This window comes from Protopterus annectens, chromosome 17.part0, assembly GCF_019279795.1.
Source record: "Protopterus annectens isolate FY-2018-M chromosome 17.part0, PAN1.0, whole genome shotgun sequence".
Taxonomy (NCBI): Eukaryota; Metazoa; Chordata; order Ceratodontiformes; family Protopteridae; genus Protopterus; species Protopterus annectens.
In genome coordinates, this window is record NC_056751.1 from 61,806,708 (window position 1) to 61,822,697 (window position 15,990).

The 15,990-nt window shown below is 43.3% G+C and overlaps 1 protein-coding gene across 1 annotated transcript in view; it reads left to right on the forward strand.

Annotated features, from left to right (window-relative positions):
• SRP72 (signal recognition particle 72) overlaps window positions 1-15,990 on the forward strand; it is a 1,193,396-nt gene that overhangs the window by 70,312 nt on the left and 1,107,094 nt on the right. Inside the window, exon 2 of the mRNA XM_044059445.1 lies at window positions 10,876-10,996. Coding sequence (XP_043915380.1) covers window positions 10,876-10,996 — 121 coding nt within the window. The remainder of the gene's footprint in view (window positions 1-10,875; window positions 10,997-15,990) is intronic.

Genomic DNA, 15,990 nt, shown 5'->3' on the forward strand with positions numbered 1-15,990 from the left:
CTACCCAAGTGTTAGGACTGCAGCAATGTGGATCTTCGAACATCTACATTTATGGTAGGTACAAAACTGTACTTTTTTGAGCTCCAAGCCCTCTTTGCTAAACTTCCTTATTTGATCTTCCATAAGGATAGTTTCCTTATGGACCAATCCATCCTTTTTACCTGAAGTTGTCACAGAAGGCAATATCAATTGGTTCATTAATCTCCTGGTTTTCTTCCTCAATTTCTAGAGTAAGGGAGAATACAGGCTGCATCTTCTGGATGTTCAGAGGCAATTATGTTTTCACCTGGACAGGACAAAATCCTTCAGAAAGTCTGACCAGCTGTTAAATCTTTTTTAGATGTGAGGAAAGTCGCATCAATTACTAAACCTACTCTGGTCACATGGTTGTGAGATTGCATTTCCTTTGTTTGTCATTTTGCCCTTGCCGGGACATGTCTCGGCTCATTTGACAAGATGTATGGCGACTACTCAAGCCTTTTCCTCTAGGATGTCAATTGATGATATCTTTGCAGCTGCCTGTTGGTCAAGGTCTAATAACTTATTTTCTCATTACAAACTAGACATCTTTTCCAGGAATAGAGCTGCCTTTGGCTTTACGGTGTTTCAGAATATCCTTCCATAAGGGACCACCCTAGTTTCTAAGTAGCTGGGTACTCTGTCCTGCAGGTCGAGAAACAAATGAAAATGACAATGTCAGATAAAGAAGTTTAATGTTCTTACCATAACATTCCATCTGTGCTGTCTATTTTCATTCTCCCTCGACCCCCCCCTTTCCCTCTGGCCTGTTTTCCATGTAGACCTGATGGAGTTGCTCTCAGGAACTGTAGTCCCTTGTTGAGCTCCTGAACATTTTCTTCATCTGTGTCTATATAGATATCTTATTTTTATAGTTTTATAGCAAACTCGATCTGGGGTATTCTGGGGAGAGGAGGCATTATGGGATGGAAAGGAGGAGCCTGAACATCAAATCTTGAGCTTGGAATGTGGCTGAGTCTGATCAGAGGTCAGATCCAAAACCTACAGGTCGAGGAAGAATGAAAATACACAACACTGATGGCACATTATGATAAGAGCATAACTTCTTTTTTTTCTGATGAGTTAGTGTGAAATGTTATATTTGGCTTTAGATAAGGTTTTGTTTGGCCCATTTGCTGCTGTGGTCCTCAAACAATTTAATGAGAGCAAAATTAATGTAGGGAGTTTCAAAGATTTTTCCAGCCTCTCTCCCCTTTACAGTCTCCAAATTCTTCTTTTCCTTCTGAGAAATGGAACAAACAACCCCTGCCTTCTCAAGCGAAACAGAACCAAGATGAGATGTCAAGAGGGGGGAAACAAGAATATTTTCCTAAAAGGAATAGTCCAACAGTTCAGAATGGGCATACCCGCATTCTTTGAATGACCATACCTGCATTCTTTACCCCTGTCTCTCAAAATAAGTTCCAGAAACAGGCTTTCCACATTCACTTTGGCAACTGAAGATTTTAGAATCTTGGGTGTTAAAAGTGATTCGGGAAAGATATAGTTGTCACTGGATATATATACCTCCTTTCTGGGGAGTTCCTCCCCACCCTCCAAACCAGACATATTTTTCCCCCCTCTGGCTCTTCAGCACTTCCTCACCCAAGGAGTCCTATAACCAATGCCTTTAAATCAAAGGGGTAAATGCTTCTATTAAACAATGTTTCTGGTACGAAAGAGAGATGATGCTTAGAGAAAATTGTAATAAATGGTCTTCGTGTTTCACTGTTGCAGTCATCACTTGTTGGTTAACCCTGCTGGGTAGCCCACGGCTGGCCCGAATACCAGAGTAAAGATGCTCCCTCCTGTGTCGGCTGCGGTCGCCTGGGACTGACGTCAGGTTGCCAGTGGTATAAAGCAGGGCAGCTGACGCCATTACATCAGTCTTTTTTTGCCGTGGAGCCCGAAGCAGTTTGCGTGTGTGCTGGTCGGGCCTTTGCCAGAGTGAAGTTGAAAGAGACTAAAGCTAAGTACCCTGTTGGGGTGTCTTTTTCTTGCACTAACCGATGTCTGAAAAAATAAACAGTTGTCTCAACTGTGGAAAAAATACCACACCCGGGACTTCCTTAACCTGTGTGTAATGTGTCTAGGCCCAGACCACGACGTCCCTGGGTGTGTCGGTTCTGTGTCTTCTAACTCTAGGACCATTCGCCGTAGAGTAGAAATTATGGCTAGTCATTTCAAAGATAGGTCTGCGCAGTATGAAATGGCATCCATTGGCCAGCATTCAGTGGATATTCCCGAAAAGATAAAGAAAGGGACAGACCACATAAAACTAGCCCTTTAGACGACTCCTTGAAGCCAGTCGTCAGTACACCGGAATTCAGTGAGATGCCTACGCAGCCCCTGATGCCTGACGCTGTTCCTTCACAAACCTCTACCGAGACCCATACGGAGTCCGGTATGCTGCCGGAACAGTCTACATCTGCTGATATTTTGGTTGTCAGCCCTACAGTTGGGTCCGGAGCCACTATGCAGGCAATGGCTTCCGAGGAGGTTTTTCAGACAACAGACCGACTACCACTGTGCTGGCTACAGCCGCACCCAGGGCCCTTTGAAGCACTGAGGCCTAAGAGCAAGACCACTCCCAGAAAAAAACATTCCTAACCACCATCTTCCTCAAGCCCACCCTGCTCAGTCACAATAGCTCCTTAAGATGGCGGTGGACCTTATTTACCTTATCAGAGGTAACCAGACCACCCCATCCAAAAGGAAAAGGGATCTTTCCCCTGAGATTCTCTCAGAACCTGGCACTGAAGAATTTGATTACTTGGATTCAGATGATGAACAGCCCCTTACCACCTTTGAGGATTCTGATTCAGAGGAATCCATCCCATCTGCATCCCCCCCCAGAGGACGTATCCTTTGGTGAGCCCTTACATACCCTTGGGGAACATTTCCACTGGGAAGCTCAGGATTACCCTCAGTTTAAGAAGAGGCTAAGGGAGTTTCTGGATCTTCCCCAGCACAAACCCTTCGCCATTTCTCCCATTTTGGATATGGTGGAGGATGTTTTTATGGAGTTTAGCCTCACACTTGATGCCCAGCCCCCTGCACCTGGAAAGCCTGACTGGTATTACAGGGTGCCAGACACTCACAAGTACTTGTTCAAAAATCCTGCAGCAGAGCCAGAGTTCATCACCCAGGGACCCAAAGGGGCTAAGGCCAGTTCATCCAAAAATCCTGTTCCTTCATACAAGGACAGCAGAGCTCTAGACAGATGGAAGTATACATCTCTGCTACCTTAGCTATTAGAGCTCTTAACTGCCAGTTCCATATGTTAAAATATCAGCAACATACCCTGGAACTATTAAAACAGAAGATTTCATCTTTGCCAGACAGTTATACTTCCAGGGAGCTAGGGGAGCTCCTGCACTCTAGCTCTCAAGTAGCAAAGCATTCCCTCCGTTGCGGATACAATGCCCTTGTAGCTTCTAGCAGGGCTGCTGTGGCGGGGTCAGTCATTAGGAGGCAGGTATGGCTGAAAGAACAACCTTTGCCTGATCATATTAAATCCAAACTCTTGGACGCCCCCCTGGATAAGGACCGCTTGTTTGGTTCTAAGGCTGAGGAGGTGATCAAGAAAATGGAGGATAAGGCTAAATCTATGCCGACAGTTTCTTCAGATTCAGTAGGAACTTCCCCACCAAGCACTGGTCCTTTCCTTCCCAATCCAGACCTGTGCAAAGGAAAGGCCGCAGGGACAGACCTCCCAGGCAGCAACCAAAAAAACAAGAGGCGCCCAGACAGTGCACCTCTACTCCTCCTAGGGCATGGAGTTTTAAGTCCACTCCCTATCCTAAAGACTTGTAATGACTCCTCCCCCCCCTCTGCCCCCCCCAAAGGTTAGGAGGAAGGCTATCCCTTTGCAAAGACAACTGGTTATCAATTACAAACGATTAATGGGTCCTAAAAAATCATTTTCCAGGGATACAGATTCTCTTTCAAAGAAAAACCAATCTTAACAGGGTACCCAGACATACCTTCAAACCAGCAGGCAGAGTCCCTCAAACAAATTCAGAAACTCTGTGCCCAGAAAGTGGTGGAGCCTATACCCCAGGAACAAGCCAGAAAAGGGTTTTATTTCAGATTGTTCCTGGTACCTAGGAAGGAGGGCACTTGGCACCCTATTCCGGATCTGTCCACGTTAAACCTTTCCCTGCAAGTGCAAAAATTCAAAATGCTTATGCTCCAAAATCTCTTGCCCATGCTGATCCCAAATGCCTGTCTTGTTACCCTGGACCTGAAAGATGTCTTCCTTCAGATTACAATAAAGGAGTCCTGCAGAAGGTTCCTTTGCTTCAGGGCAGACTCACAACACTTTCAGCTGTCTTCTCTGCCCTTTGGCTTATCTGCTGCGCATAAGGTTTTCACCAAATGCCTGGCTCCATTCATTGTCTTCTGCAGGCAGCAAAACATCCAAATTTACCCATATCTGGACGACTGCCTCATCCAGGCAGACAGTAGGGAAAAGCTCCTACAGGACCTCGACTTTATTAAAACCCTCTTAACCTCTCTAGGATTTACCATCAACAGGGAGAAATCAAATTTCCACCCCACCAGACAAATCACCTTTCTGGGAACTCTCCTGGACACCCCCCCCCACCCAAAGAGCCTTCTTCTCTCCAGATAAACAGTTTCCTGCCCCAGTACGTCTCCCAGTTGGCTTACAGAAAGCGTCTCACAGCAAGGAAGTTCCTTCAAACTCTGGGGTACATGGCATCCTGTATCCTGTTGGTGCCCTTAGCCAGACTACACATGAGAACTGCAATGGTACCTAAAAACATTTGGTGCTAGCACTCCTGTCTCTGGAGAAAAATCCACCCCTTATCTCCTGCTTAAGAGACAAACTCCTATGGTGGGCAGAAGTCTGCACACTGAACACAAGGGCTTTCCCTTTCTGTTTCTTCCCCATGGCTAGACTATCACCACGGCTGCCTCATACAAAGCCTGGGGGGCACACTTAAGCAACATGTGCACCCAAGGCACTTGGGACCTCAGAGTCCTACACCTACGCATCAACCTAAAAGCAATGGTGGTACTCGGGGCTATCACAGCTTTCAAAAACCACCTGGAACCAGGGGTGCGCCTCATCAAGACGGGCAATACCACAGTCATGTGGTACATCAACAAACAGGGGGGAACTCGCTCCTACCCACATTGCGGTCTGGCCATGCTTCTCTGGCAGACTGCCTCAAGGATGGGCCTTCATCTGATGGCCCAGTACATCCCAGGGTAGCACAATACCCTAGCATACCTCCTCAGCAGAAAATTCATAAATCTCCACAAATGGCAGCTTCAGAGGGAGACCTTCCTCTGCATAACACAAGCTTTGGGAACCCCAGAGTTGGATCTGTTTGCTTCCACACAAAACAGCCAGCTGGACCTGTTCTGCACCATGAAGTTCCAGCCAAAAGCCTGGAAGGTGGGTAATCTCTCCTTCCACTGGGGCAACCAGTTTGTCTACGCATTTCCCTCCCCCTTGCCAATGATACCAAGGGTACTGCTAAAGATCAGGGAGGAAGGGCCAAAAGCCATCCTAATTGCTCCAAATTGGTCCAGGCAACATTGGTACCCCTTACTGCTCAGCCTAACCAAGCAATCACCCAGGAACCTGCCTGTCACAGAAGGACTTCTAACCCAAGCAGAAGGGTCAGTACAGCATCCAAACCTACAAACTCTCAACCTATCCACATGGCTGATACCACAAAGGCATATAACAGCCCACTGTTGAGCAAGCCGGTCCCGGACATAATTAAGAAGGCCAGGAGGCCCAGCACCAGAAAGTCATACTCTGCAAAATGGAAAAGATTCATTGCCTTGCCAAACTAAATGTACAAGCAGCTCCCTTCCATCTCGTTCTCACACACACTCGCTGTCTCGCTCTCACACTCGCTCTTGGTCGCTCTCGTGCTCTTGCTCTCGTTTGCTGTCTCTCGAGCGCTCTCTCTCGTGCGCTCTCTCGAGCGCGCTCTTGCTGTCACTCTCAGACTCGCTCGCTCTCTCCCTGATTCTAGACTACCTGGCAGAACTAGTAGAAAAAGGATCATCTTACTCTTCCATCAAAATTCATGCCTCTGCTATCTCTGCCCATTATCATACAGAGCAGTCCTTGTTCTCCCATCCCCTGCTAAAACAATTCCTTACAGGGGTATTTCACAGGAGGTCACCCACACCTGCTTGGGACATGAACGATGTCTTGGAAAAATTGACCTCACCTCCCTTTGAACTAGTTGCCTCAGCAGAACTGAAACACCTTTCTTGGAAGACTGCCATCCTGCTGGCCATAACCTCAGCTGGGAGGGTTTCCGAGCTGCAGGCGCTCATGGCCACTGAGCCCTTCATTATTTTCCATGCAGACAGGGTGCTCCTTAGGAGTGATCCCTCTTTTATGCCTAAGGTGGTGTCTGACGTAACATTGAACCAGGTTGTACACCTTCTTTCCTAACCCTCAGAACAGGGGGGAAAGAATCCTTCATTCATTAGATGTGCACAGACAACTTGGATACTTTCTGGATAGAACCAAATCTATTAGGAAGACTGACCAACTCTTGGTCAGCTTCGTCCCAGGGGCAGAGGAGAAACCCATTTCCAAGCAGACCATTTCTAAATGGATATCACACTGTATCCAATTCTGCTACCGCTTCCATGGGAAAGATCCACCCAAGACTGTTCAAACCCATTCCACTAGGGCAGCATCTACTTCACTGCTTTTCTAAGAGGGGTCCCTACCAAGGACATTTATAGAAGCTGCCTCATGGACTTCTGTCCACATCTTCACCAAGCACTACCACTTGCCAATATTCTCCAAAACCCGGGCAGGCTTTGCCTCTGCAGGGCATGCTAGGCTCTACTTAGAACAGTCCAGGCTGTTCTACTATTTCTTCCCTTATTCCATCCACCCTTCCTTCAGCTTTGGGAATCTTCCCACAAGTGATGACCGCAGCATTGAAACATGAAGAACATTGTACAGTTGTGTACACTTACCATAAATGTAGATGTTGGTGTATTTACTGTTGCAGTCCTATTTTCCTTCCCTCCTTCCCCCTATTCTTCACTCTCTCAAATCCATTCACACTTGTATATGCCTATGGACATCCACCAGATTGGACTTCCTCAGGCCTTCTGGATAGGCCTGCTATAGGTTAGGGCAAGAAAAACTGATGTAATGGCGTCGGCTGTCCTGCATTATACCAATGGCAACCTGATGTCAGTCCCAGGCGACAGCAGCCGACGCAGGAGGGAGAATCTTTACTCTGGTATTCGGGCCGGCCGAGAGCTACCCAGTAGGAATAACCCACAAGTGATGACTGCAACAGTGAATACACTCTAATATCTACTTTTATGGTACGTGTACACAACTGTACTATCTTTCTTTTCTAAATCTGTATGGGAAAGTTCTAAAATTGAAGATGTGTTGACCCGTCAGAATCTGTTGACTTTTTTTTTCTCAATAAGGAAGGGTTTTGATGACATTAGATTTAAAAGATGCATATTATCACATTCCCATAGCCAAAGGCTTCATGAAATTTCTCCGATTTTTCTGCCTGGGTCATATTATCAGTTCTCTGCATTACCCTTAGGGTTATCTACAACCCCAAGAGTGTATACGTAGTGTCTAGCTCTGGTCATACCATATTGCAGACAGCACAGCTTTCACATATATCCTTAATTAGATTACTTGCTCATCTTTGCAGTCTTTTTTCCATATGTTGAGTCATTGCCGTTGGTTTTCTGTTCTGAGTAGTCCTGAGATTACAGATAAATGTTCAGAAATCCTCCTTGACCTCGTCACACAAGGTTGCTTTTTTTTTTTTATCATGTAGACATCTCTCAGCAAATATTGTTTGATGCAGAAGGTTGATTTTTATCTGGAAACTTTCCTGAGCTTCTCAGATCAGTCTTGAACTTTAGCCAGAGTGTATCTCCGGATTTTGTGGTTCATTGCTTCTATAATTCCTCTTGCCAGGTTACCCATGAGAAAGAATCACATGGAACCAACATCTGCATCCTTGGGAATTTGACCTCAGTTTTGGCCTTTGTCAAAAAGGAACTGCCGTGGTGAAGACTACAGTTAGAATCAAATCCAGATATCCCCTTTTCTGCTCTATCCTCAAGCCAGTCTGCAACTGTAGATGCCTCCGGTTTTACTTAGGTGGGGAGGGGGGCAGTTCCTCTGCAGGTCGAGATGCAAGGCTTGTGGAACTTCTCAGGCAGATCAAACACATCAGTGTCAGATATTGGCTGTGATCCATGCCTTAAAGTTATTAATCATCTTTGCCCCCCCTGGACCCATTCAGGTAATTACAGACAACTCCACAATTATGTGGTACATAAGCAAGGGACCACCAGGTTGTACCCTCTGTGCAGACTGGCAGTGATAGCTTTGAAGGTGGCTCTTCACCGCCCTTTAACCCTCCAAGCATATTGCATTTAGTCCTAGCAAATTGTAATGGCAGACAAGCTGAGCAGGACCAGGTTGACCCTCACAAATCAAAATTGAATTGGGAGTCTTCAAGGAACTGATAAAGTTGTCAGGAACACTACAAGTAGATCTGTTTGTCTTCTTTCAAAATGGACAACTGAACAAATTCTGCTCCAGGATTTCCTGCATACAGGCTTGGAAAATAGATGCTTTTTCCTGTGGTTGGGAATGTTCTGTATAACTTTTCACATGTATCCAGGGTAATTCTGAAGAATCAGGATTCACCAAAGATCATTGTGGTGCCTCCTTTTTGGCCCAGCAGCATTGGTTCTCCCTTCTTATAGGATTTGCCAAGCTTCCTCACAAACTGGACCTTATCACACAATACAGGGACTTTGACACATCCCATTCTTAAACATCAACTAACTGCATAAATGATTCCTTTTAGGCACCTCTTTCCCGAGGACATGCAACAAGTATTAAAAGAGGCAAGAAAGCTTGCCACTATAAATTCTTATATTAGCAAATGGAAAAGAATTTCTAGTTGGTGCTTAGCCAATAACCAGGATTCCATTAGGGATTATGCATCACTGGTGCTTAGATATTTGTGAGAGTTACAATCATCTGGCCTCTGCTATTCCTGTGTAAAGATAAATCTTGCAGCCATTTCAGCAAGTCTGTCCATGGATCTGCAGCCATTTCAGCAAGTCTGTCCATGTATCTTCAACTTTCTTTCCTGCTTCCAGTTAGTTTATGAAGGGACTTTTACACCTGAGACTTCCTCATAAACAGGTCGCTCCTTCTTAGGATCTTTGTTCAGGGAGAAAGTAACCATGTTTCCAATTGAACTTAACTCATTAAGCAGATGCAAGATTCATTACATGGAAAAGTGGTGTTCTTATTGCTTTGACATCTGCAGGAAGAGTATCTGAGTTTGCAGGCTCTCATGGTGGATGAACCCTGACTGGCCTTCCATAGAGATAGGGTCACATTAAAACAAATCACACATTCATGCCAAAAGTTGTTTCAGAGTTTACTTTGAATCAAGTGATCAGTCTTCCAGTGTTTCATCCAGATCCTCCGAATCAGAAGGAAAAGTACATGCTCCTGTTGTGCATAGGCAGCTCAGTTGCTGTCTTGACAGAACAAGGTCCTTTAGAAAAGCAAATCAGCTGTTTGTTTCATAAACTGACAAATGACAACCCATGTCAAGACATGGTTGCGCACTGCCATTGCTTTTTATTATGCCCACCACTGTAGACCAGTTGTAGACGGTATAAGGGCTCATTCTACTAAAGCCTTTGCTTTTCGATGGTATATTGGAAAGGGTTAGAGACTAGAATTATTCTAGAAGTGGCCACATTGTCCTCTGTACATATCTTTGCAAGGCATTACAAACTGGATTATTTTCCTAGATCCAGGACAGGCTTTACTAAGACCATTCTCCAGGGACTTCTGAATCTATACTTTGTCTTCCCAGTTTGGATAGGCTTTGGTAATCAACCCGCATAAGTTAGTCTACTGCAGCAGTCATAATGATGAATGTAGTACAGCTGTGTAAGTAACACTTAAACCCATAACAGTAGGTGTACAAATTCCTCCCTGCTGCAGTAGCCGCACCCACCGACTCTCTACTCCCTACACTGTTGTGTATATAGTCAGTCAGTAACACAGCTTACACAAGTTTGTGTGGGTTTCATTTCTTCCATTCTTGAAGATGGTATTGGCTCATCCAAATGAATTGTTTGCTCATTGGCATATTGTGTCTAGCTGAAAGCTTGTATTTTGTTGTTGCTTGCCCTTTTGTCAATCTGTTAATGTCTTCAGAATCCAAATAACCTAGTAAACCTTAAATAAATTAATGGAGGCCAAATTAATTTTTGCTTTCAGAAAGCGCACTTTATAGTGCGCTTTTGGCAGTGAGCTCTAAAAATAGACTATGTACGGAGAGGTGTTCATAAGTAATTATTTAGTGTTTATAGGTGAATGGCATAGAGGCATACATTCCTTGTAGCTTTTTAGAAACAGCACATCTTATTTTTGTGTTGACTGTGCTACTTAAGAGCGCTGTTCTTTCAACTGTGGCTTTTTTGGCACTGAAGGTCTAGAAACACTTTCAGAACTCTGTCTTTAGAGTACCTTCTGTTAAACACTCTGTGAAGTCAGTAAGTTATCTGTGTTTATAAGCTAAATATATTTTGATGACTATCAATACATGAATGTACGAATTTCAAGGATGAAGATGGAGAGTAATACTTTAAGCACTTGCTTCAAGGCTGGTGAGCTGCAGTATTGGAAAAGGGCAGCTACAGAAATTGTTTTAGAAAGAATGCTGTAGTGTAAGTTTTAAATCCAGGCATTAACCACTAGAGTTGAAGCAGTGTCTGAAATTTTAGTTTTGTATGGTTTGTAATTCTCACCTTTTTCAGTATTGCAGATAAACAAAGATGATCCAACAGCTTTGCACTGCAAGGTGGTTTGCTTTATCCAAAATGGCAGCTTTAAGGAAGCACTAAATGTCATCCATACACACACCAAAGTTCTGAGCAGGTGAGTGTAATTGCACAAAAAAAACAGTTTAGCATGGCTTTAAAGTTAATGCATTCTATCAAATATAAAACTGGTGCTTAAAATTAAAAATAATAAAACCAAATGTGGAATAATGAGAAAATGTGGGATATGTAGTTTCTGTAAGTTTAAGTGATGGCCCAAATGTCCCTGTTAAGGGCTACTCTAAAATAATTGTCTGCAATGGACATAATGATTGCAATGCCAGAGGGGTAGTTTGTTTAGCAAGTTGTATATCATGTGAGGCGTTTACGTGGGGAAAAACTGAGAAGGCACTACAGAATAGTATTTATGAACATTTGTATGATAAATGGAAATGTGACATGAGTAACACCCCCAGTAAATGTGGAACAGAATGTATTTACTTTAAAAGATTATTATTTTTTTATTTTGGAAAAAGGTGTTGCCTAGTGAAGGAGGAAGTTCCTAGGGAAACGGCCCTGGAGTATAAGGAGTCATGACAGTTAAAACTGGATGACGCACAGTTTACAGGATTAAATGATAGAATTTCCCGTTAACATTTTTAAATTTGAGGCAGCAAAATTATGATAAAAGGTCAGTGTCTGGCTGTTTCAAGATGTCTGCCCACTGATCAGCAGCTTAATTTCATCTGTCCCAGTATGAAAAATGAAATTGAGAAAAAAGAGCTAATAATTCTGTCAGCTTGAATAAAATTCAATCTCTGGCTAGTAAGTACACTGTCTGGATACCAGCGAAGAAGTTGGTTAGAAAACCTGAAAGAAAATCAACTAGAAAATGTGAAGAGAAAACACTGACTGGAAAGAAACCTGAAGCTGTTCAGCAAAAAGCAGTTCAAGCTACAGCTTTGTATAAGAGATGACTTTCAGTAATTTAAGAGGGAAAAAAATAAATGAAACTTTGAAGGAATATATCCACTCCAATAAAGGCTGGAAAAAATAGAAGAAGCTTTAACTAGTTACTCAGATGAAGTTACAAAACTACAAAAAAACAGTGTTTGAAATGAAGAAAAGGCTGGCTGAGTAGAACCCTTCTCAAGAAGAGCTGTTTCAAGAAATGGTAGAGTTAGAAAACCTGAGGTTTCCTGTTGTACCAGAGAATTACACTGTACATATTAGAAAACCATATAATAAACCAGATGTATCCATGAGTAGCCAAGCAATAATTAAAAAAAGGTTACAAAGGTAGGGGGCACTTTAGTTGTGGTACTAGGAGAGCCAGTCATCTATGGCTGCCTGTCGGGGATGCCTGTGTTTTTATGCAGGGAAGATTGACAGGACATTTAGGAAATGCATAAACAAATGTGTACTGTGTTAAAAAATTGATTTATTTTATCATATGTATAGCATCATTTTAGTGCCAGTTAACCGTATAGGTTCAGATGGTTGTATAGTGGTTTGGTGTTATGTAATTATTAGTGCCATTCATTATTTTAGTGCCAGTGATTGTCTCACTCTGGTCACATGATCACTGATGCTATCTTTTAAATGTTTTTGCAAAGTTTTTTAATATTCTGCTGTAGTTCCCAGTGTTTAGGGATGAAGGCTCTAAACATCTTTATAGCACTAACCTTGCAAATTTATTAGTTTTCAGTGCATCTTGTTTGTGTTTAGCCTTTGTTTCACTTGGTTTCATGAGGTTCTTGTTTAATGACAGTAAAAGCTATTGCGTTCATAAAAGGCAGACCTAATAATGACCCTTTCTTCCCATTCAGTCATTGTCAGGTTTGCATAACTTTGAACCATCACTGCCCCAATTACTACTACTTTTAACTGATTAAAGTATTCTTTATTAAATAAGCAAATAATGATCTAAAACTAATTCCAACAAATACATTAAACTTTTTGTTGACATGTTTTCTGTTTTGCATATCCGTTTTCTAAAAGCCAGCATACCATCATCATGTGGAATGGCTGAGTACAAAGATTTTACATCAGCTGTGGCAAAATAGTAGTTTTTAATTGTTACATCACTTACCTTGTCTAATAATGTCAGAAGAATCCTTAGTAAGTAATCCCACCTTTTTTTACCATAGGATTTAAAAAGAACGCCACCACCTTCGCTAGTGGTTCATTTTTGCTGCATGTCACACTGACTTTTTTTAAGTGGGGTTACTACCTCATCCAAATACAGTCCCAAGATTGATTCCTCACAATTATAAAAAAATCAGAAATACTACAGATTAAGATGCAACAAAGTCATTTAATAGTTGCATCCACACTTTTGACTTTATGATTTCATGATAATATTCATAGCATTTACATAAACTTTAGTGCATGTTATAAGAAGAGCCCTACCATTATCCACTTTCATATATTAAAATGACTTGTCTTTAACCAAATTATTCAGAACTTCTCTTGTCACTCAGTCATTTTATGAAACTTATTTCTTGCAAGTTTCTTTAACAAAGCTCCAATTTCAGTATAATGTATAGATTCAAAAACTGACAAAACATGGTTTATGAAATAACTGAATTTGGTAATTTGTGTAACTTTTTTTACTATACCACATTCACTTAAATACCACCTTATGGTAAAAAAAAATCAAATTCAGCTGTCTTTTTTTGTATCCGAAAGCATCCCCAAATATGTGTGCAACAGTTATGTTCTGAGCATATCTGGTGATTTTTTTCTTTTCTTTCTTGAATTCATTACCTTTAGTAAGTTGGAATTGATCATGGGGTTCCTTGCAAGTCCCCATATCTTCTCAACCATCGTGATCATCTGGGAAACAGTTGTAGACATTCATAACATTGTTTTGGATTCCTGGTGGAGATCCTACCCCTTACACTGTGGTACTTCCTTTGGTAGGTCACTGCTTACTATGGAATATGGAATTAGGGGCATCTCCATCCACTGTTCCAAACCCATTCGCAGGTCTGGAATGGCAGTAGTTATAAGTTGTGCTCTACACCACAGTTATGAGACCGAATCTGACAGTACAAGTCTATTATCCTCATCCCTCCCTTGTAGAGAAAGGCAAAGCCTCATCATTCCTTTCTACCCCCTTGCTAGCTGCATCGGGTGCCTGAGCTATTAATTGAATCCTGGTTGCCTGTATTGTATACCACTGAACTGGCTGATGATCTTCGTGTTTCACTGTTGCAGTCATCACATTTGGGTTATCCCTGCCAGGGTAGCCCTCGGCCAGCCCGAATATCAGAGATTTGGTATTTCTGCGTTGGTTGCTGTTGCTTGAGAACTGACGTCAGGTTGTCAGTAGTATAAAGTAAGGCAACCGACGCCATTACATCAGTCTTTCTTGCTGTGGAGCCCGAAGCAGAAGCAGTTCAGATGAGTGCTGGTCGGCCGCTACCGGAGTTTTTGTCTACCGAATTGAAGTTGAAGTCTTCTAAAGCGAAGTACCCTGTTGGGGATCCTTTTTTCTTGCACTAACCGATGTCAGAAAAAGTTAATAATTGTCCCACCTGTGGAACCGAGACTTCCACTCTTACTGCATCACTTGTTTAAGCCCAGACCACGATGTCCCTCGTTGTCACTTCTGTTTTGTTCAACTCCAGAACCATCCGTCGTCTGGCCCTTTTTGTAGCTAGATATTTTTGCTTACAGTCCTTGAATTGCGATATGGCTTAAGTAAGCCATCCGACATAAGAGCTTCCGAAAAAACGTAAAGATAGACAGAGACAGACTGCACAGGTCCAAACCTACTGATGACACTTCCGTTAAGCTAGTAGTCAGTTCTCCAGTCCTCAGTGAGGCGTTTTTGCAGCCCCTGATGCTTGTTTCTGTTGATTTGCAGGCCGCTACTGAGACCCTTTAAAAGTCCGGTATGCCGCAAAACTCTTCTTTGACTAAGGATCCTGCGGTCATCTCAACCTTGGATGGGTCCGGAGCTGCTGAGTAGGCACCAGCCTCTGAGGAAGTCCTTCACACTGCAGAATCTAGACACAAACTGACATTTTCTTTCGCGACTACCGTTCTTTCTAAAACTACCAAGTCTATTAGGTCCCGGGAACGCACCACACCCAAAAAACCGACCCACTCTCAAGCGTCAGCCACCATGCCTCAGTCTCAAATGCTTAAAATGGCGGAAGACCTTATGCTGATCAGGTGAAGCCAAGCTACCCCCTTCAAAAGGAAAAAGAGATCTGTTCCCTGTAGATGTTCATCGTACATACAGCTGCAGTCATAACAGATGGGTTCTCCTGCCGTCAGGCGGGTCCTCGGTCGGCCGAATTCCAAAGTCTAGGTCCGGCGTCTGTTGTAGTCTCTTCTTCCCTGACGTCAGTGCGACAGGGGTATAAAAGAACCAGCCGACACCATTTTCTTCAGTCTTTTTTGCCGTGCGGTGCCCGAAGCAGAAGCAGTTCACAAGTGCCGGTCGGCCAGCTCCTGAGATTACAAAAAATTTGGAACCGAAGTCTTCTTAAAAGCTAAGTACCCCGTTGGGGAAACTTTTTCTTGCCTCAGACCGATGTCAGACAGAGTTAATAATTGTATTTCTTGTGGGAAGCAAATACCGCATAAGGATTTCCATTCCCTCTGTATACCTTGTTTAGGCCCAGACCATGACGTCTCGGTCTGTCGCTTTTGTGCTACATTCAACAAATGCACTATTAAGCGTCGGGCGGAGTTCGCCCAGCATTATTTTGGGAAAGCATTTAACTATACTATGTCGTCGGATACTCCGACTCCGGTTTTGTCTAAAAAACGCAAAGACAAGGACCGACACTCTAGGTCCGCGGCCTCTACCGACACCACGCCAAAGCCGACTACACGTGGTCCGGTTCTCAGCGAGGCCCCCCCTGAGGATTACTCATTTGGTGAAACTCTGCATACCTTAAGGGAACACTTCCACTGGGAAGGCCAGGATTATTCAGATTCCAAGAAAAGGCTCAGGGAATTTCTTTTGTTACCCCAGCACAGGCCTCTGGCTATACCTCCTGTCCTGGACATCCTAGATGATGTTTACTCGGAGGCCTGCCTTAACCCGGACTCTCTCCCTCCAGCTCCAGTTAAGCCTGACAGGTACTACAG